This window comes from Zalophus californianus, chromosome 7 (genome assembly GCF_009762305.2).
Source record: "Zalophus californianus isolate mZalCal1 chromosome 7, mZalCal1.pri.v2, whole genome shotgun sequence".
NCBI classification, from domain to species: Eukaryota; Metazoa; Chordata; class Mammalia; order Carnivora; family Otariidae; genus Zalophus; species Zalophus californianus.
Window position 1 is genome coordinate 84169192 of NC_045601.1, and position 23636 is coordinate 84192827.

The window sequence follows — 23636 nt, forward strand, 5'->3', positions numbered from 1 at the left end:
GCATTGTCTGAGTTGGAAATCCTCCTACAGCTAACTATGATGTAAAGTGGTAAAATGCATCCAATATGTAGGACTCTGAGTCTGGTGACAAGTCATATTTTGTGACCACCTCTATTTTTTTGTATTAGTCTCTGAATATCTGGCTATGTAAAGATCAACCTCTAATATTTACAAATAAGTAGGTTTTTCTTATTTTGAAAATTTTGAATTTCTCAAAATTAAATTTTGAATTTCTCAAAGGTTATTACTTCCAAAAGGGCTTCTTGACATAAAATTATAACACGGGTTATTCTGTAAAGGCTGCGGCCACTTTTGTAGTATTAATATATACTATATATTTATATAAAAATAAAAATTAATGTGTAATATATAAATAAAATATATATATTTAAAATAAACCATATATTTAAAATTGCTTTATGAGGTGAAAAAATTCTATGCCTATTTTAATTAAAATTATTAGATGCTAGTTAGCAGTTTATAAACTCCTAGTGCATCCTTACAAAATAATACTGAAGTATAAATTAAATGTTTTCTTTCCTCTTGAAATTGTGGGGTTCAGTTTCTAAGAATTTGAAATCACTTACTTTTCTTACTAAAGACAGATCAAGAAGAAATCTCACATTGCATAACTTATGTCATTCACTAATAAATTTCAATAGTCAATATCAACCTAAAATAGTATTTAAGACTATAAATCTATATATATCTTAATATTTTAAATGCAATATTAAATGAGATTCAAGTAATAAAATAGCTTCATATATCTTGCTTATTTATGTGAATTTGACTATTGACAATAGATAAGTGACTTTAATATGAAGTATTTACATTTTCTTTTTAGAAAAAACATTAAATCCCAGTTAACTAATATTTTTACAAAGCTATATATCTTGTGAAAATATCAAGAGGACAGAGGTTATGATGCAAGACCATCAGGTGAATGATAACTTCTCTAACATAACTTGGCGCTTGCTAATCCTACCTGCTACACACACTGTACATTTTTAAAAGGGAAACTATTGGTTGGATACTACTGGTTTTACCTTGGAATATTGCTCGCGATCAAGTTCTTGACTAGAACCAGACCCTGTTGTCTGCTTAAATCGATGCACTTTCATTTTCATCTGTCTTGTTCGCTCCTCCACTACTAAGCTTGCTGCAAAAACACACAATGGAAGCCTATTAACACAGGCGAAGCACCTTTTGGAACTGAATGGTTTAAGATTTCAATTCTTTTGACATGATTTCAAGTAAATGAAATTTAGAAATAACACATGACTAATAAACAAAATGCAGAATATACAATGCTAGCACCTGTTAATCTAAAGATGAACATGACTCAGATCACACAAAATGGGGAACACAAATGTTAGTAACAAAATATAACTACCCTATTTCTTCATCTGATATGAAATATTTTCAATTCCATTCGTAAATGACCATGTGAAATCAGATTCAATCGTGAAAATATGCCTTCCATTTAATCAACTGGTTGTTGCATGTACATATATAGAGAAAACAAATATGCATACTGAACACATCACACATATATGCACATGCTTAACATGCAAGCACACACCCACTTAACATCCTCAGCTAATAGCAGTCACCGAAAAATGGTTGTAATTGATAAGCACCTGCTTTTCTGAGGCATTCTTATTAATTTCTACCAGCAGTGTTACTTGAATATTTGCCAGTCTTAAAAATGGCCTAAGAGAAAAAATTAGTTTTCTATTTCTGGTGGCTATGTCTGATCACATATATGAAATTCTTATGTTTTGAAAATACAATATAAAATTTTTAGATCTTTAATTTATAGTATGTACAGAAATGCATTACATTTAAATCTTTCTTAATCTTCTAAGTAGCAAGTGCGACTGTTTAGATGGGAAAATTACAGCCTTTGATAAAATACAAGTTATTTTAAGTCAGAATCCATCATAAGCAGCTTAGCTTCAAGACCATACCATTAATTTATACATTTTTACAAATGAAGGGGAAAAAAGAGCTAAGGGCACAGTCATGTGTAGAATGAACTTTTCAAAACATACACTTGTGTTGTGTGATACCTATGTTTATTTTTTACAATCTTTTGCCAATTTTCCAGACTATTCAACTTTTGCAAATAGTGCTAAGATTTATTTTTAAGTTGTGTATATACACATATTTATGGGGAAAAAATTCTTTGTGTGATTAAAGTATTGGGGCTTCTGCCAAGAGGGACTAATGACTTATAAGGATACTATAAATGTTGACCTATGTGACTGACTTGGCTACTGATTTCACCTCTGAGTTTATAAAGACACTTGCTGGCAAATGTTTCCATTGCAATGATTAAAGGCCTATCATGCTCGATAAAAGACACTGACACCGATTATAAAAATTAAGTAAATATGTAGCTTTTATTGTGTGTTCAAGTACAGACTAATAGCACGAGAGATAAATACATAGCTTGAAATGTGTGGGTAAATGTTTTAATTATACTTTTAGCATAAAATTATTGGGTGTTTAGCTCTGTTTAAATTCAGTAAATTAGGTAGATGATATCCATTCCTGATATCACAGTTCTGTGAATTAAGCAATGATGCACAATTGCTTTGAAAATGTTGACTGCAGAGACAGTAAATGATGACTATTATGATTAAAAGATGATACAATGGAGATCTTGAGAAAAGTAGTAGAAATTTATTAAATACTTGACAATATATAGGAATCGTAATGAGTACTATAAAGTAAAAGGCTATTTGAGACAAAATTATTGAGAAAGATGGTTTGCATTTACCAAAACCATGTGCCATACAAGAAAATGTACAAATATCTGTTCTCTGCCTTCTGCCTATGGGGCGAGTACATCTGGACACTTGCTCAGTCATTCGCTTTGAGCTTTGAGGAAATCAAATGAACTGTATGTAATCAGTTGTACTCTACACTTAAAGCTTAAAGTAACTCAAAGCCATCTCTACTTGTGATAAAAGCAAACTTAAATGCCAGTAATATTCTCACCAAATGATATTAATTTTAAGAAATGTTTCACATTGATTGGCCCACAGCTTTGTAATCTTCACTTTTAATATCATGAAATTCTTAGGGAAGACAGTTACTTGGCACTGAAAAGATAATTTCCCAAGAACTATTGGCCTGAAGCAATCTGAAACAGTGCTGGGTGATTTTACCTTGCCAGGACAATGCCTCATTTCTCTAAATAAGATTACTTAGTTTATGACATGGCTTATATAAAAATTTATTTGGAAAACTCAAAACTAAATCATGAGGAGACAGTGGTAGCCTAACTGAAATGAATCCTAAAATGGTTTTAAATGACTTCATTTTGACCTTCCCAAAATGATTAATGCACTATCTTTATTCTTAAAGGAGTGAAAGTTTACATCTTTTAATCCATCAAAGAAAGAAAATCCCCAAATTTTGACTCAAAATTGCAAGTAGACTCCCTTGACTAGCCAGCAAAAATGTAGTTCCCATGCTATCCTCATGGCCTGCTCTCAGATTCCAAGAACAGAAGCAAGATGCCGATAGCCTATCATTGACTTACTCATATCAAAAGATCAGATAATTACATACAATTCACATTTTTTTAGTAGTTCTCATTATTTCCTTATGGTATGTACATTAGTGTGTGTTCTGAAATAATATGTGATCGTGTTTCAGTCAAAGTTTTTTTTTTTTCATAAACATCAAAGAAGAAGCTTCAGTGTGAATTTGGAGAGTTTTTAACTTTTCTACAGAGTTTGCTTACTTGCATTTTATGTTTAAACCATCTATTGTCAAATGAAATGACATTATTTCTGAATTATTGGTGTGTTTATCTAAATAGAAAAATATATGAATTAAAATAAAATATCACAAATTTAAACCAGAGGACATGATTATTAATGTACATGATTTACATAGAATAACAGATACTTAGTAATGACTAAAAGTGAATTGAATCCTTGGACTATGGTTATCTGTCGAGTATCCCAGTATAAGTAAAATTAACATCAGCCCAGAGAGCTCAAGTATCTTACTTTGAAAAGAATAATCATTTAAAATTTTTGCATTGACACTTTTAATGCCAATAGCAAAACTAAAATATGGAATATTTTTCAATTCTCCCACAAATCCTAGCACTAAATTCACATTTTAGGAGCATCCTGAATGTTGGTAGCATTGTAAACTAACAAAATCATTAAAATGCTATTCTGTTATAAAAAGAATTTAAAAATTGGGGGACTTCTGGGTTTTAACTTTTTTTTTTAATTTCAAAACTGCCATATAGTAGAGAGTTAAGGTCCTCTCATCTTCTACAACAAATTTAATTATCATGTTATTGCATTTAGTCTTTTAATGGACATATAGCTTAGATACAACATAGTCAAAAAAAGAAGAATGTTTGCTAAGACTGAGCTTTAGCTATAACTGCAGATAGAGTGATATGAATAAACAATTCTTCTCTCCCTCGAAGGTGCAATTAACACTGTAATTTTATACAAAAGTTCTTTAAGTTGGAATTTTTCTCTGTCTTTCTATAAGCTGAATGCTGTGTCTGATGTTGAATAAACTGTGCTTCTTAAAAAGCAGACAGTAACTTAGCTAAAAAATATTTATTGAATTTTATCTATTTTCTTTAGATTCACTTCACTTACACTATTATTTTTAAACTCGGACATTTTTGTACATATGTCAAATATCAACTCAGTATTATAATTAAGAAAGAATAAAACTAGAATTTTATGGGTTAATTTAAAACCATACTTAGGAAATCATTTCTTCTAAACTCAACAAGGACTCTGATTGGAGCATGAAAAGGTGAGAAAAGTAAATACAGTTTTAAAAGTCTATAATTTATCATAATTTTCTAATGGAAAGTATTAGATATTATTAAAAAGACAGACTAAAATAATTGTTTCTCTTCTTATGTCCCATACTTTGCTATGAATTCTTACTCTAACAGTATGGATGATCTTTGATGAAAGTACAAAGAAGCTGAGATCATTTGCAAATACTGTTTGTGCCTGCATGCATTTCTTCTAGATCTATACCTTTCATAAGATTATTAAAGAGGCCAGTGACTTAAGAAATAATAAAAAAATAAAAAGCTTAAGAATCTTTAATAAATCTTCTTCCCTAACCCTCAGTGAACCCTCACTGAAAAATTTCTATAGTATATCACCTTCTGCAAAGAGAATGTAATTTTTTCTGGGAAATTCCTTTGACTTACAGATATTTGTGATTTGCTTCAAAATATTTTAAATATTATAGTTATGTATAATTTAAGATAATTATAATTTAAGCATTATACATCCTTAAGTATATTTAAAATACTATTCATGAATTTACAATTATATAAAGACAAATTTGCTCTGATCCTCAGATCCTTAAATCTTCATTTCTTCCTATGCATCTACAAATTAACATGAATTTGGAACTTCAAATGTTTGTCTTATAGGCAAAAAAGAAAATCCATACAATGTATTGTTAAACGTTCCAATACTTTCAAGTATTCTAGGTGAAACATAAGTGTAAAGGAGAATAGGAACAATAAAACTTTCTATATTACTAAATATATTAAAGTAATAACATTATAAGTATTTTACTTTGTAACAGGGTTGGCTAGTACATATGTCAATGGTGACAGAGGATAATGTCTGGACATGATAACTATGCTTGTCAAGTCAACTACCAAGTCCTATCACACTTTGGGAATAGAAAGACTAAGCCTCTACTTCCTTGCTGTTTAGTAGTACAATGAGAGTTCAGTAATAATGGAGTCCCATCTTTGTTCCAATGTATGTCTCCGAAGAGCAATGATAAATGACCACATACCTGGAATTCATCAAGTAGAATGAAATATATAAATGAAACACCTACGATGCCTGAGTTATCAACAGTAGTAAAACAAATTTCCTTCTCTGAAGCACTTAAAAAAAATCACCTCAAACATAAGAAACAATATTATGAAACATGGACATTATAAAGAAATAAAAAATGAAAAAAAATTAGCTAATTGAATTTGTAACCGTTATAAACTATACACAACATGAATAGAAAGATGGGTTGATGTCTTAAAATTCAAAAATGAAATACTAGTTTTTACTAACAGTTTTTTAGGCTTTAGAGCAACACAGATTGTTAAGATGTATAAACATTCTCCATACATCTGGAAGCAATGTGGCAAAATGGTAAGAGGACTGGGAATGACCAGGCACAGAGTATAATCTTGGACCCATTATCATTCGCCAGTTCATCAGTGTAGCCTTGATCAATTCCTCACACATCTCTTGATTATGGAGTTTTTATTTGTAAAGTGATAGGACTGCTCAGTGTAACTTCCATGGGTTGTAATTCATGATTTTGTATTATTTCAGTAGGGTATTAGTATTTTCTCCACATTTTCAAAAAACAGAAAACTACAATGTCTTTCTCTCTTGCTCTATTACCTAATTTCCAGCATTTAAAAATTTGTCAGCTTGCTAAAACTATAGATGTCAAGGGGGAAAATATCACCAGTGCATTTTACATTATTATTTATTATCATGTTTTTTTTCAATTAAAAAATGTATTCCTTGCATGTTCATCCTATTTTTGGAGTCATGCAAGTGTAGTAAGCAACTTTGATATAATAAACGCCCTCTTCCTTCCACACACACATATACAGTATATCTACATGAAGATTAAATGTTTAGAGTATTTTGACTACACAGAAATGCCCAAATTCTGGGTCATTTTCCCAGAATAAAATGCATTTCGATTTGCAAGGGCAGAAATGTGTCAAATTGTTTTCCTTTTCCTCTTGTATGATTTTCTTAGACATTAATGATTGTGCTATCATAGTATGAACAATAAAAATAAAAGATAACATCTATCCAGCATGAGAAGCATTAAACACAAGTAAATAACATGTTAAATGAAAACACCACCTTTCCTTTAAAGGCTTTTAAAGAAAATAACTTTTGTTTTGGTATAGATCATTGAAATGGAATATCGACATAGGCGGAATAGATAATTTGTACATATAATCCCTCAAATCTCACTGCAGCCCAAACCACAAGACCATCTGTTGTTTTTAGCATGCTGATTTTCACTGAACTGTCTAAAACAAAGCTCAGGATTACCAACCCCAGACATAACTTTCAGTGTCAAAACTGCCAAGTGCCAGAGTAACACTGAAAATACTAGTCAGATACTTGACAGGTAAGAAAGTTAGGCTCTTGAAGAAAGAATCTGTCATTTTTGCCCTTTTGTGTTTCACAGGGGTAAAAAGCTTTTTAAAATGTATTTCTATTCTGAGAGGGAGCACTGTTTTCCTTATGAGGCACTTCTGAGAATACAGTCATCGTGAAAAGCAGCCCGTGTAAGGAAGGCTTCTTTGGGGGGATAATAAAATCATTCCTTGAGGGGTCATGTTGTTTATTCCAAGTGATATCCAATATGTTTATCCATGGTTCTCATTTCCAATTACACTAAGGGCAACAATATCTATCTTGAAAGGTTTGATGTGGCATAACTGCTAAATATCAATTTTTTGACAGTCTCTTTCCTTTTTCCTGTAAAAAGTGTTTACCAATTTTAAAATTTGTTTAAAAATACAATATTCAAGGGAAATTTATGCTATTAAAGGAAAAAAAATCGAAGAGCTTATGCATGGCTAGACATCAATCTGCCTTTTATTATTTCCTCTACACTTTCTCCACAAATCCCAGGAAGATAGGGGTAATGATGTTCTCCCTCAATGAGACATTTCTTGCCAGTTAAGCCTTGGATGATATGTGTTAAATACTTTGAAGTTTTTAAAGTCTATATACTATTATAAATAACCACATATGAATCAGCAGAATGGGAAAACAGGGTGGAAACCATGAGTTCTGAACTGTTTTATATGAGCGGCTTCACTCGCTACATCTCTAAAGTTTAAAGAGAAGGCTAGAATGACACTATATTTATGGATTTGTGGCCAAAAAAAGAAATGGATAAGTTAGACTTTTTACTGATGGAGCTCTAAATATTTATGAATAGCTATTCATAATAGCTATTCATAAATATTCATAAGTGTTCAAGAAAAGCAAAGCCCTGGAAGATAAAGAAACTTAAATCTTTGAAATCACAACATGATACAATAACAGGAAATGAATCCCTGGCCTATTATGCACCTACTAAATAGGAATCTAATAAAAAGGTAAATAAAACTGAAATCCTTTTCTACTTAGTGACAGTTAAAATGCTGCTGCTTCTGAAGAATACACAAATTAGTTTACTTGCTTTAGCAAAGATTTAAGTTACCCGATTTTTTCCTATAATGTTTCACAACCACAGTATACTGTTAAAGTAAATGTGTAAGTACCATCTATATAATAATTTAGGTAACAAGAAATTATCAAAATCATGTTTTTCACTTTTTTATATGAATTGCACCTAATGAAGGTTAACGCTTAATAGTTCCATAAAAAATTGTATTTTGCATAACTTAGTATTCCAACTGTTCTTGTCAACATTTAAGGAAGAAAAGTACAAGTAACTGATATGAGCATTTTTATAGAAACCTCATACTTTAAAATACAGTTGACTAGAGACAATCCTTACATAGCCTCTATCGCCTGGTTGCAATCATTATTATAGATTTTATTAGTGAAACAGCAAAACAAAAAAGCAACAAATGCCACTTACTCTTTGTTCCTGTTCATATCATTTAATAACCTGAACTCTAATTGCTTTTCATTCTCCATGTGTGTAAGTTATACATTTTTTATAATAAGGAAAATTCATATTTGTATAAAAGAGAATGTGATGTGTTTTGCTAGGATTCAAAATTGCTTCCAAAACCCAAAAAGTTAACACACTTAAGAAATAGTATCCAAAGGCATATAAATTAGAAATTTATTACGATAGTAACATTTTTTTCTCACCTTGAAATCATTTAATTTCTGGTTCTGTTTTGATCTTCTTATATCATTATTTCGATGCCCCCAAACTACATTCATGGGCTCTTTAAAACTGTCCAAGAAATGTAGCAGAGAGGGAAAGATTGGCTTACTTTCAGAATGAATAATTTAAAATAGGCCTATAAAGCAGTTTGTGAAGTCTAAAATGTTATGGTCTCTCAGCTTTCAACATAAAAGAGGGAGGTAAAAGATAAATAATGTACTATGAACATTCATAGTTCCTCAGTTAACTTTCAGCCCCGAGAACGTGTTATCTTTATTCACACACCGCTTTTATTTTCTCAAATTACATGGTAATTTGAGGGACAAGCTAGGTATTAGAAGTATTAGAAGCTTTAGTTGAGTGGTAAAAAGCTGGGTCCTTAGGGGGAGGTGGGACCCCTAAGTGAGCCCCTCCAAGATGTTGTAAGTGGGAGATGGCACAGTAACATGCAACCCGGGGCAGAACATGGGCTGTGGACTCAAAATCTGTTCTGCTGCACCGCAGCTTTGTCACCTTAGGCAATGTGCTTAACCCCCTGACTCTCTGTGAAACAGGTACTGATCCCTTCCTTACAGTTGCACACGTGTGGTTACCATAATCATGTGGTACTGCATGCACAGTAGGCACTAATAAGTGTTGTCAGTGTAGAGAAAAGTGGTTAAGAACAAGGTCTTTGGAGGGAGGCTCAAGTCTAATTCCTTGTTCTACCACTTACCAAACAAATGACTGATAAAGGGCCGAGTTTTTAATCTTCCCAAAGCCTTAGCTTCCTTGGTTGGAAAATTAAGATATTAATAGTTATCTCTCAGGTTGTTGTAAGAATGTGAGATAAATATATAGCACTCTTAGGTCTGACATAGAATAAGTGCTCAATAAATTCTAACATAAACGTGTTAATAGTATTTAACATCTCTGTTTATGCGCTTTATGAACATATGCTTTACAAACGTATGCTGAAAAATACTGGTCCCCTACAGTTAGGGTGACCAACCATCCCACTTTGCCTGGAAGTGTCCCAGTTCTAGCATCTTGGGAAACCTCTCAGTCCTCCACAAACCGGGACCATTAGTTTGTATACAATTCATTAAAAACAAGCTCTCACAAGGAGCCCCTTGCTTATACTGTCAGCTGGGCATGGCTTGTCCCAGTCTTCATCTACCCAGCGAGGACTTAAAATAACTTAATTTTCCAATACAATCCATCCCAGAAGAGATCAGCTCATAGCAGCAGGGTTTCTATGCAAAATAAAACTGTTTCTTTTTTATGGGGTATGTGAACATAAAATTTGACTTTAAAGAAATTTCTTGAACTTGCTTCTATCCTTTCTGGGCTTCTCAAACTTTTTGTGACTAAGCAATACTCCCTGAAATCCGAGGAGAGAGGTGCAGCATCCTCTTCTGCTCTCTGCCTGGCTTGCATGTATTTTGGGATGTGCCTCTTTGGCTGTTTTCAGTCATGTGGTCCATTCTGTGAAGCATATCCATGTCCTATGTGCAAAGAAGACTTGGCAGAGTGATGACACATCTCAGCCAGAACACAATGACCTTGTAGAAATGTAACAATCTGTCATGCTCTGCAGTGAGGCTGTAAATGTGTATACTTCATAGAGACTTTAGGTTGTACAACTTATGAATTTTGTTTTGTTTTGATTAGCTAATTGTAGCTTTTGCCTAGTAATAATATATATGGAAGATCTCTCTAGTGAAGAATTATTACATTTTTCTTCCTTTTGGCTAAATTAATTATGTCATGACCCATTTCTAATATAACATTTTAATGTTTTTATCATAGTAAAATTTATCATGCAAATCCAACTAAATTCTTCTAAGTACAAATGCATTGGCCATTTTTGAAACACTGGATCTAATGTTGTGTTTCTGATACCTGAATTAAAAATGCAGGATGGCCAGCAATCAGTGCAAAATCTAAGGACCGAGACATTTTGATCTTACTGAATAACACTTTATTTTTTATTAATGTCTACTTATTGCCTAGCATGTCACTTTGCCAGGCTATGCATTTACCAGAATATAAATTTATTTTTATAAATTCAAATTAAATAATTGAATATTACCTTCCATTTTCACCCTATAATACTGAGATATATAACACATACCTTAATATACTAAGAGTTAGGGATAATATATTTGGGATTTGTGCCTATTAAAATAGGATATACTAAAGTATAGTGGCAGGAGGTCAAAAAGTGAGACACCTGGGCTTAGTCTACCATTCATCAGCAGTGTAAATGGGTAAATCTCTTAATCTCTCTGAATCTGAATTTTATCATTCATAAAAAAGGGATGATGCTACTCTCAGGACTAATTTTTAGGATTACTATGTCCAACAAATTAATTCAATTATTAATCCACAAATACTGAGTAAATGTACTTTTATGACACTATACAGCATTATTTAATTTTTAATTATTAATAATATTATTTTATTAAGCTAAAACTCATGTTCAAATATTTAGTTATCAGGCCAACAGTAATACTGAATAGAAAATGGTATGGGCAGCACATGTGAGCAGGACAAGTTATACATCTACTTGAAACTCAAGTCCAAAGACCAAAAATCAACTGTGATCCAAAAGATAGTAAGGCAGGAGGTCACCGATGTGCCAGCATAACAGGCTGAGCGGTTTTCCTCGTCTGTCGCTCAGGAAGACAGAACTGGTGGGTGTTATAACAATACTGAGGCCAAGCAAGGTGACATTTAGGCACTTGTTTCCCAGATGCATGATTGCAGTGGGGGGCCAAACATTCTATAATATTGCTGCTATCAAAAGGGAAGATGCAGGGATTTTTCTCTTCCTTTGCAGCAGATACTACCCTGAACAGAAAGTCAGAATCAACCCTTCACATGAGAGCAGGGGAATGCAAACAAACAAACAAACAAAAACATATAAGAAATATGTTATTTTTCAAAAGGAATTGTCATTGTAGATCAATTCTGAGACAAAAGCCCTCTTACTCTTTTCCTCTTCGATGTGAATAATACAAAATACTTAATACCAAATGCCCTACGAAATCATTGCAGGGAGAAAACTACCTTTATGTTAAATAATTTTTCTCATTATTTCAATAAATACAGTTATATAACACATATTATGAAAGAAAAGGAATAATATTAAATGGTTAAAAAGTTACATTAATATTTACCTTTTGTGGAAGAGTTATATTTTTCTTGTTCTTCAATGAATTAAATGCACATAATGATGGAAACAAAAGAAAGAAATCAGCAAATTTATAGTTAGACACGGAAATGTGAATTAGCACAATGGCATGAATAATAAAAATGTACAACATATAATGTGACATGATAAATTGCAATGACAAACTATAAGGAAGCCTCAAATATGGTACTAAAATTAATCAAAGAAAGAATGAATACAACAATTTAAAGATTTAAAATAAAAAACAGAAACACTGGGAAATTAAAGTTTGGCATTGATAAATGTATTGTGTGGCATTTTTTCTTGCCTTTTAAGAAGTGCAAAATATTTCAGCACCGATTTTTCTAAAACATTCTAATTTTAATCCATTATGACTTTTTATTGCAAGTGTATTAAAAAGCATCTTTAATATTCATAACAAACATTCTTATCATTTCAAAAATGATAGCATTTCAGATAATTGAAATTTCACATAATTCATGAAAAATGGAATTCCAGTTTTTACTAGGTAGTAGGCATTTTCTTTTCATTGTGAAGATATTCAGTAACATTTTCCACAATGAAAAAATTACCCTAATTTAAGTAATCCTTTCTTCCTTCTCAAATTAATTATATTAAAATATCTCAAAGTGAAATTATTCTTTGGAGATTATAATTCTTAGAGATTTCATAAAGCTTTATATCTGCCTCCTTATTTGTACTCTATTTATTGAAAAATAATGGCCTATCTAGATATTTCTGAAGGGGGGGTACCATCAGAGTTTTAAGTAGCAGATATAATAATAGCCATAAAATACAGCTGGCACACCAAGTGTTAGTTTACAAATAATTTTTAAATACTTCTTTAAAAGATACCCAGGGGAGCACAAAAAAAAAAAAAAAATCACTTGGTTGGTTTCAGAAAACCATACAACATTTTTATGCAAACAGTTATGTTGCTTTCAGCTTCACTCTCCACAAGGGTTATGTTGGAATACAACTTTGGAATATAACCAGAGAAATTTCTTAGAAGTCTTTGCCCAATTACCACAAACCAATAGTTACCTAAATTGTAAGGCTACTTTTTTGGCTACTTTATCTCAAAATCTGTGTTGTAATCACGCCTCTTCTTTTCTTCTAAGTATACTTTAATGTAATCAGATTCCATGTAGCAAATAGGATAGCATTCTTAATTTTTAAAAGAAACTTTAAAAAACTTTTTCAAAAATTAAGTAAAAATGTCTTTTCAAAGGATGTGTTTGCCTTTAAAAGAGCACATATTGCTTCCATGGTACAAAGACAGAGTAGTAAAACTGAATTACAGAAAACAAAAGAAAACAAAACATGCATCCAGTCAAATAATCTAATCATCCTGGCACAAATCCTAAAAACAATCAAGTAGATAACTGTATCCAGAAACCGCATGAATAAATTATTTTATAACTTCATCATGAAGTTGCATCACTATCCAGGAATCTAAACCATTTGAAATATTTGCTTATCATCAACTCAGTTCTTTTTTTCAAAAAAAAAAAAAGTAAAACTACCCTTTATAAAAATAAAAAAACAACAGCAACAAAAAAGAAGATTGGAAAGAAAGAAGTAGAGGCTTAATTGCAAATGAAATGCATTCAGCATTAACTTCATGGAAGACTGAAATGTTTAAAAAATACTATCAAAAGAAAAAAACCCAAAATTCTATAGCCCTACAATCAACAATGAAATCGATCATAAATTTAATGTGCTAAATTTTGGCTCATCTAGGAACCAAATGAAAAGTTTACTTTTAAAAACATATTTTAGGACACACAAAGATGTCATGTCTGTTCAGTTTGAAACAGATCCATGATATGATGATGGCAGACACTATTATTTTCCAAAAGTCCCAGAGCACATAATAAAATCAAAAGTAAACCAGATCTGTTTTAATTATGGAAGAACACTTAAGATACAATAACACATGTTTGTTCTCATATCTTAAAAAGGTTTCATGTATATGACTCTTGAGACCATAAATTTCAGGAACCTCAAATAACAAAAAGTGTTGACTAGTGTATTTATATTAAATTTCAAAATAACTCCATCAATTTCATCCTCAGTCATTCCTTTCTTCCCACCTCAATTCAATCCTTACAAATTGATGATTTCTCTGAAAGACAACTGTGAATATGAATATCATAAACAGTAATGTTGATATTAACAATAGAACATAGCTTTTTTTAAAAACCCAAATCCAGCATACAATCCAACTGATTACATAGAAGCAATTCTTATTTCTATAGAAATAATATGACTATAATCTCAGTATATAAGAGTTATATGCAGTACCCTTATATGCTTTTGAACCTATAGAGTGTTTTAGCAACTGGAGGAAATGCAAAGAATTTTAGGAACACATGATTTTTGGATATTGATCTTTAGCAAAATATGGCCACTGAGTTTGTAGCAAAATTCCAGAATTTGTGGTTCTTTTAGTTGTGCAACAGGAGTTCATGAATGGATAATTTAAAGAAACACCAAATTTTATTTAAAGCAGTTTCATCTGGACTATTGTTAGAGTCTTAAAAACATTAATTATGAATTATCTTCTCAAAATGTTCCCAAAAGAGAAAAGAAAGTTTGTTAAACACATGAATTGAGAATTCCAATGAATTAATTGCTATTTTAGAAAAGAAAGTCAGAGTTTCACATGGCATCATAGATTCCTTATTAACTAAATGAATACTCTTATAACAACCCTGAATATTGAAGCATGACATTTTCATGAAAACGTATAATTTTTAAAAATAATACACATCCAGAGTTTACCATAGCAGCATTCCTCTATTAGTAAGTTGATATTTCTTAAAATCTACACTAATTTTTCTAAACCAAGTATTCTGTTTATACCCTCTGTCATATGAGTCTTTGAAACAATGTCTTTATCTTCTTAGATCATTTCTGTGATATTTCTCTGATACATTTAAGTGATACATTCAGTAAATTACTTCAATTAAGTAAAACAACATTTAAGTGATACATTCAGTAAATTACTTCAATTAAGTAAAACACGTATGCAGCTCCCTCAATATAGAATGAAATACAAAATTTCACATCAGCAACAACCAACACTGTTGAAAAAATTCAAAATGTTAACCTTTTAGTTGTTTTATGGGGATGATGATTTTGAACACACATTTTAAATACAAGTCCTCTGTATTTATATTATAACCCCAAATTAAAAATTATTTCAGTACTTTACTTAACGGATGGATCTCTGATAATACTTGTGTGATAACATATACTGATAAATCTTTTCACCTACTAAGAAATGGGATAGACCTTGGGTCACATGAAAAAAAACAGTAACTATTTTAATCCAGTATTGAAATAATCTAGCCCAGATAGTTTAGGGAATTTAATTTCCATTATCAAAAGTCTCCTCTCTCTCTCTCAGTCTCTCTCACTCTCTTTCTAAGAAAATAAACATAGTGTGTATGTGCTTAAAATAAGAGAACCTGTAAGTAACATGAATTGTTAAAAAAAAAAACCAAAACACTAAAATGTGTGCTCGAAGTTATTCTTTCTTCATAAGACTTATATAAAAAAACCAGGATATTGCAAGTAAGTTAAAATTAAAAATACTGGTAAGGACTTCAATATGATCAAATGCTTGTTTAAAAGTATTTTAAAAATAAGCTTAAATAAACCTTCTTCTAACACATAAAATGCCCTATTTTACTGAGAGTTTAAAAACTGTATTTTCTTTTTTTGGTCCCTCTGAAAAAAGGTGTTTCTAGGGTTCAATTCGTTCTCCTAATTGACAATCTAAAATTCATTCATTCACTCACTCAGCAAAAACAGAGTATATGCCATGAACCACTATAACTTGGTTCTGGGAATAAAATCCTAAGACACAAAATCTTAGGATTCAGTAAACTACATAAAGTATTATTCATTTAATAAAAGGTGTATAAAAAGAGGTGGTTCTCAAATCCAGGGTTTTTGGACAATGATCTTTCTTTATTGGATACCTTGTTCTATACTGCCGCTTCTCACTGGCACCTGTGGGAGCTGTCGTCCCCTCCGATTGCTGAAGGATGTGTCTGCAGGAGGAAGATGGGTTGGACTTGCTTGTCTGTGCATTCTGTGGGCAAAAAACAGAGGGGGAATGAAATGGTGAAACTCCAAGAGGACCTGACAAATACCTTTCCCCTCTTCCTGTTACTATTAAAACAGACATAAATCTCCTCACTCAGCCTTTGGAAACAAAATCAAATGCTTTTGATGATATGGATAAAAGAAATACTATAAAAAGGGACTAAGAGAGACAGGGTAAGGTCTGTCACACATAGTTCTGTGTAATGAATTCCTGAACTGAGTAAAATCAGACTCACTTCTTTGAATTAACTCACTATGAAACTGTGGCTTTTCATTAAGTTATCCATTTTGGGTAGTGCTGAACCAAATCTATCTACTTACAGCCTCTGAATCCCAACAATGTAGACAGATTAGTTAAAAAAGGCTGTTGCCTAAATTGTCACTATTAAGTCAATATTTATATCTAGAATTATTTGTAAGTGATTAGAATAGTTCTAGCTGTAGACTTTTATAAATTACCATTCACTTGTTTATTTTTAAATAGGAAAAACCTTGACAGATATTTAAAAAAAATAACCTTGGGTACATGCTATAAAATATACTGGTCCAAGGATTGAAATTAAAATCTAAATTTGAGAAGCGTGCAGATACATTACTACTGCACAGGAGTAAGCGGACCTCCATCTGCTGGCATTCAATTTTTTTTTTTAAACTAAAAAACTTTCAAACACTCTTAAGATTTTACTGAACACATACAAAAGATTTTTGTAAAAAATTTTCTCTAATACTTTTTAAAGCAAATATACATTGAATTTTCCAGGTAATTTCTCATAAAGAATTTTACATAATCAAAAAATATATCTATATGAATATGCCACAAACAGATGGAAGGACATAACACAGCCAAATTTCATTTTCAATGATAGCTAACTGGCAGGAACTACAGACTACTATCAGCACAGTGAAGATAGATGCAAGTAATAGAGGATGTGGGAGAGGTTTAAGTGCCACAAAGAAAGGATTAAAAATTATGGTGTCATAATGAGTGAAAGCATCAAGTGCTCAGGAAAGTACAACACCACACCAACACCCGGAGGCAGAACATGAATGCTGGGCTGGACACTGAATAGCGACCTTGTCAGAAGCGGAGAAGGTGGCGCCGAACCTCCGGGGGCAAGGTGGTGGGTAGAACACAGTGTTCTGACACTAGAGTGCTCACTCGACCTTGAGCGAGCGGGATGTTTTCCCCTAAGGACTGGCTGATCAGTCGCTCTTAGGGCTGCGTATCCCCTTCTAGAAAGGCATGGTGGGAGAACCCTAAAACATTAGGGCCAAAAAAGATCTTCAGTCAGCAGGTTCACATTAAGTTTGATACCAACACATTTGTCCAAGGAAAACCTGGTTACTCTTACAAGGCAGCGACTTTAAAAACCAGAAGAAACCCATCATCATGCAATCACTGAAATGGAATTCAAAGGAAACTGACAAGTTATTGCAAATGTACATGCCATGTGGTTTTTAGAGGGCTAACCCAGATTCCTCCAATGTAATAAACCTCTTGTTAAGTTGTACAAGGGCAGAGACTTCTGTCTCTTGGTTTTTACTGAGCTGCATCTCTAGTGCCTAGAATTCAGCTGTGCAGAGAGCAAGAACTCAATACAGATACCTTGACTGAATGAATAAATATGATTACAATAACAAATACGGCGATACTTCAAGCACTTGCCTTCAAGAAGAAATAGTGCTCTGTAGGACTCTGTGTATATTTTTACAATGTTCATAATTTTAATCAGCAATAGGAAGTTTATTCCAAGTAGGCTGCAAAAGGAAGATGTCTTCTGAGGTTAATTTAAGCAGACCAACAAATTTAAATGATACAATAGGATGGAGTATGTTTCATTATTGAACTGACTAAATACAAATGGCTGATGTATGCATAATAACATATCTTCTAAGATTAAAAAAAAAGTCTGAAAAGATACTTGTCCATATACTGAAAGTTACCATAATATAGGGTTAAAAATTATTATGAAGTGAATTTATGAATTAAGGATTAAGAATTAAAAACTGATATGTATCTTAAAACAGATACATGCTTTTGCCTTTTTTTAATCATTTCAGTATATATTTTAAATAAAATGAATGTTTAAAATACCCAATATGGATTATTTTTTTACAGTGACAGAAGCAAAGAAATAATACCTCATCCTTTTTGAAACAATGCTATAAACCCACTTATCAAGTGATTTGAAGTGTAAGAGTAAAGAGCACATATTGATCACCAGAAGTACATTAATTATAGAGATTTTATTCAACTTGTATTCAGACTGACAATTTTTCTTTGAAATAAAATGATTTTCACAGCTATAATTATTTTAATTCAGGGTCTCTCCTCTATTTCAGAACAATAAAATGGGAAAAAAGTACAACTTAAAACTTTAACAAATGTGCATTTTTATCTTCTTGACCTATGGATTAATGCTTTATCAGGCCCTAATGCAAATCCCGAAACCTGGACTGTTGTCTCAATTTCCAAATTAAAAGAAAAAAGAACTAACAATACATACTAAGACTGTTCATTCATTCTCAATTGACTTTTCACAAAACAACTCTATAGAAATAAATTATATGGGAAGGACTGCATGATCAAGTCCTTTCCTTTGGTAAAGGAAGAGTATTTATCTATTACTCTTTAAAAGCCATTATTATGAGAATAAACTTCAAGCCATCCTTGTTCAAAACAGACTTTCTTAGTGTGGTCTAAAAAGTGAATAACAGTTTTCACCCTAGCACTGAGAAATTTCATTTCAATTTCACTAAAATCTTACTTCATTCCTTAATACAATTCATAAGCACTAAAAGGACTACTTAAATGTGACTTGAAATATGAGTAATTTAGGTGGACCTTATATGGCACCAAACTGAATGGCAAAGATATAAAAAGCAATTTTGTAGACAAATAAACGGCTTTCTAGGTATTATACAGATCGAGACTCCATGACTTACTGTTCCCATCTCCAAAGCCACAGGCTTACAGGGTCTGAGAACAGCTTGTGTAGTGCTGAAGGTGCACTATTTAGCACTAGATCTGTTTCTTCTTTGACATGAACTAAAAGTCCCTCAATAGAAAACAGTCCCTGCTGCCAGCCGAACCACAAGTATGAAGCACAGACCAAAGGGGTGGCATCAAAAACCACTCTGCCTGAGGAAGAGAGAGGAGGGTAGCAGTACATCTGAATTACAGGAAGGAAAACTGAGGAGAGTGAAAATGCGGACCTTTGAAAAGAGCAAGGTTTTGGAGATGAGAGATAATGGAACCAAGTGCAGTTCATTTCAGACTAGAGAGAAGGCTAATCAATCAAGAAATTCTGAGGTACAGGAGGGAAATGTTGAGAATCCAGGCTGTCGAGCCTTGATGTTTTCAATGGAATGGGATGTGCTAAGAACATAAGGATGCAAGAATGGAAGAGATGAGGAACAACCATATTAGAGAATGGAACAAGGAGTGCATGGGGGATAAGTAAAACGACAGGAACAACTATTCTTTACTGAGCATCAATATGGAGCCAGGCACGGAATGTCTGTGTATATATGGACACGTGCATGCACGTTTGCATATATGTACACACATACATACACATGTATGTTCTTTTTTTGATATTCTTACAAGTCTGAGAAATATCATTATTCATATTTTACAGACAGAAAAACTGAGGATCATAGAGTGACTTGTAAAAAGACAAAGAGCTAACGTGTGGTAAAGGCAGGATCCACACAACCTACTGAGCGCCAACAATTGCTCCCTGTGCTGCCCATTGAGACAGGATTTGTTTCCATATCACAAGATGGAAAAATGACAAATCCTGGGATATACTGTTAATCTTTTAAACAAAATCTAAATATATATCCAAATATCAAACTGTTTGACAAGATTTAACAGAACTGTCTCCCGAGAGTTTGTAGGTATAAAATGTATGGGAAATGGCATTTAATGAATACATATTCCATTTTATAGATCTATAAATATCCCATAATTTTTTAAACAAAAAATAAGGCTTCTAGAGCAAAATTCTAATTCAAACCTAAGTATGCCTGAGGCTAGTTCACCATCTCCAAATATGTATCTAAGTCTAATCTATGCCTACTCTCTTAACCTAAGACTAGTGTTTTGACTTCACCTTAAGTAAAACACATTTCTCACCAAAATCTGAGGCTGTTAGTCAGACATATCTATTGTTGCAATAGTAAATTTCTTCTAATGCAGCTTAAAAATATAATTCTTTTTTTTAATGGCTTGTTAAAGGATGGACATGCACGTGGTATTTAAGGTCAACTGTTCAAAATGGTTCCCCTTGTAATGGCCATTACGGGCCCACACATTCCCTTTCCAATAGCACCAGCACAACATAAAAGGCGTATCTGTTGGGAAGCTTTCCTTTTAGAATCGGTTAATTCTAAATACTAGTCCTGACAAAACATCCCCTAGATAGGTTGCAGAGGATAGGTTCCACAAAAAGAAAAGTCACTAGAGTATAAAGGAGAAATGGTGCTAGCAGGTCATATAGCTGAATTCATATGAGAGTGACGAGTCAGACTTTTATTAAGGAGCTTCCCAAGAGAATGAAAAACACTGCCTTAAATGCTAGGCACAAAACTTGGACATGAGTTCTGCTTGTCTTCTGCCTATAACTGGTCACCATATCTTTCAAAATATTTTCTTACAACACTATTTCCCATAAGGCCAAATTTGTTAAGGCCAACAAAGGGCCTTCAAAATGATGACCATTAAATAGCATATTTTGCCAGAAGCCAAGGGGTGACTGTGTGGTATGAATCCTTTGAGTATGTTGTTAACTTCCCAAAGACCTCGAATCAGTGTTCAAAGCATTCATACTGTAATCTCAATTCACCTGTAGTTAGATGTCAACTCAAGGTATCTTCTAAGTCAATAAATTATAATTACAAAGAAAAAAAATAAAGAAAGAAGAAATAAGAGCTAACACAAACTTAGAAAATCCAGGCCAATTCTTCTTTTATAACTAGTTATTCAACAATTCACTTAAAAACCAGGCATACAATTTACACTCTAATACAAATCAATGGAGAGCTTTAATTATAATCAAACAAATCTACACACTTAAAAGGTTTGAGTTTTCTATATTAAAACCTATTAGCAAAGTAAATAAAGCATGAGTAATATGAATATGGTCCTTAAGCAGCAAACTTTTGAGACTGGAAATCAATCAAATTCTTGCTATTCATTTTGGAGAGATGGAGGATTTGTGTTTATCTACAGACAAGTTTCAGTGCTGTAGAGGAAATGCCCAAATATTACTCATTTGTAGTTAAGCACCATCAGTTGATTCTACAATCATCTAGCATTTTATAAAAAACAGTATCTTATCATCAAAAAGACTTGTTCACTGATATATCCTAAATAAAACCTCACATGGTAGTCACTCAACTAGTAACTGTTAAATGAATTAAAGCCTGAATGGAATAAAAATAAATGACTTTGAGGAAAATTTTCAATCATGTCAAAGTAATTGAAATTATGTCTGTCTTTGAGGCAGAGGGGCAGTGAATGATGGCTGATGATTAAAAACTTGTCTAAGGAACTTAAGTCATTTATAATGCTAGTAAAGAAACTGCAGTTAACTGAGCTGACATTAAAGAATATGTAAGTGGAAACATAATCAATACTGTTTCATTATAGGCTATCTATCTATCTATCTAAAGTACTAGAACTTTGTTCTTCATTTCCTTTCTCAAAGCCTAGCTCCTTTGTAAAACTGAATTTCTATTCAACAGTTTTTGAATTCTCTAAATCCTCATTCTATTGTAAATTAGATTCTCTAAACAGTCAATATCTCCATAGATATTAGCTAGGAATAAGTTCTACCTTCTCTTTATCCACACCCATTCATGTAGCTAGTAGCTACTTATTTTTTTGATCTCAACTCAGAAGTAATATCTCCTGGGAAGCTTTCCTCTTTTGCTGTTCACTATTTTATTCCTTGAACTTAGCACATAGCTTGGCACATATCTTTTAAATGAATTATTGAACTGTCCAGAGTTTATCTCAATCAAGGCTATTGTGGCAGCCTAGTGGTGTCTTGCATCTGCCCTTGGATCTTTCAATCAACCTTCCAAAATGTTTTAGTGATCTATAATTTTGGAACTCAAAGCCCATCATCAGCTTCTCATGTCTCAAGCCCATCAATGGCTCATGGATGTATAAAACAGAAGCTGAATTTCTGTTAAATAGTCCACAAGGTCATGTGTAACATACCATCTAGGGATTTCTCCAGGTTTTAAGCCTCAGTGTTTTCTCATATTTTTTTCTTTCTCATGGAGTATTTTCTTCACACCTACTTTTATGTATCTGGATTTCACTCAGGTGACACCTTTTAGGAGGTATCTCCTTTCTGTACTCCACTTTTCCCCATGTTTTCACTGTATCTTGTGTATACCTTTATAGTAACAGCTATAAGGCTTCAATGCATTTTTTCATTTACATCTTTGTCCCCCTGCATGTTCTCAATGCTTTTTTGGATGAATGAATAATATGTTAATGGAACATTAGGTGTTTTTTACAACTATGTAAAATAAAGTGTTAATATCTACACTTAAAAATATTTAAAAAATTGTAAAGTTGGATGAATTGCAAAGAAAGGTCAGTAATTCCTTTAATTTTTACATTAACTCAACAAATATCTTTCATATACAAGTAGAATCTTAGATCTATTTGCAGAAAAGAGATTTAAAAGATGACATCATTCAGATAAATAACACTCAAAATAATTGCATATTCCAAGTATTATATTCATTGATTAACACTTAAATAATCTCAGAAACAAAACATTAATGTCCTAGCACAGATTTGGTCCTCTTTAGTGATCAGCGTGATCACTAAGAGAAATAATATACGAGATTTTCCTTAAACCCTACGATTTAAGGGCCACCTTCAAATTACCCTTCTCTTGTTTCTTGAGGTTATTCCTATATAGGAGACCTATTTACATGAATGTCTTTAAACATCACAGGCTATGTTTAACAACTGATCATGTAAAATGAGAGTTAAGGCACCCCTGAATTTATCAGCTGAAATAGAAGATGGCCACACAGCACAACACCAAGCCTACCTTTCTGCATCAGAGGCAGTGCCTTTCCTAGTCTGTTTTTGGATGCTAGATCTCTCAGACTTTCTGGAGTGCCTGTGGAATGAAATGTTAAAGAAATACAAAATATATGAGGAATAAAGCTACAGTAATTTCATACAATGATAAAAGCAATAGACATGAGAAATGACAACTATCTTACTTAGATGGTTTTGTCAATCAGTGCTTTTTAAAATAAAAACAAATGATAATAAATTAAAATCAGAAGTGGTGCTGGGTGGAAGACACAAGTTGCCCAATAGGAGACACAAGAAGCTGGGACTCCCTTAGTCTAGACAGGTTTGTCTGCAGGAATG

The 23636-nt window shown here is 32.5% G+C and overlaps 1 protein-coding gene across 50 annotated transcripts in view; it reads right to left on the bottom strand.

Annotated features, from left to right (window-relative positions):
- The window catches only part of RIMS1 (regulating synaptic membrane exocytosis 1), a 489882-nt gene that overhangs the window by 105182 nt on the left and 361064 nt on the right, over positions 1-23636 (bottom strand). For 12 of the 50 annotated variants that reach the window (XM_027601790.1, XM_027601798.1, XM_027601792.1 and 9 more), the window contains 5 exons: positions 23305-23376; positions 17294-17476; positions 16093-16205; positions 12087-12116; positions 1047-1159 (listed from right to left, as the gene is read on the bottom strand). In XM_027601790.1, coding sequence (XP_027457591.1) covers positions 1047-1159; positions 12087-12116; positions 16093-16205; positions 17294-17476; positions 23305-23376 — 511 coding nt within the window. The remainder of the gene's footprint in view (positions 1-1046; positions 1160-12086; positions 12117-16092; positions 16206-17293; positions 17477-23304; positions 23377-23636) is intronic. The other 38 variants (XM_027601813.1, XM_027601808.1, XM_027601803.1 and 35 more) reach the window with 8 other exon arrangements.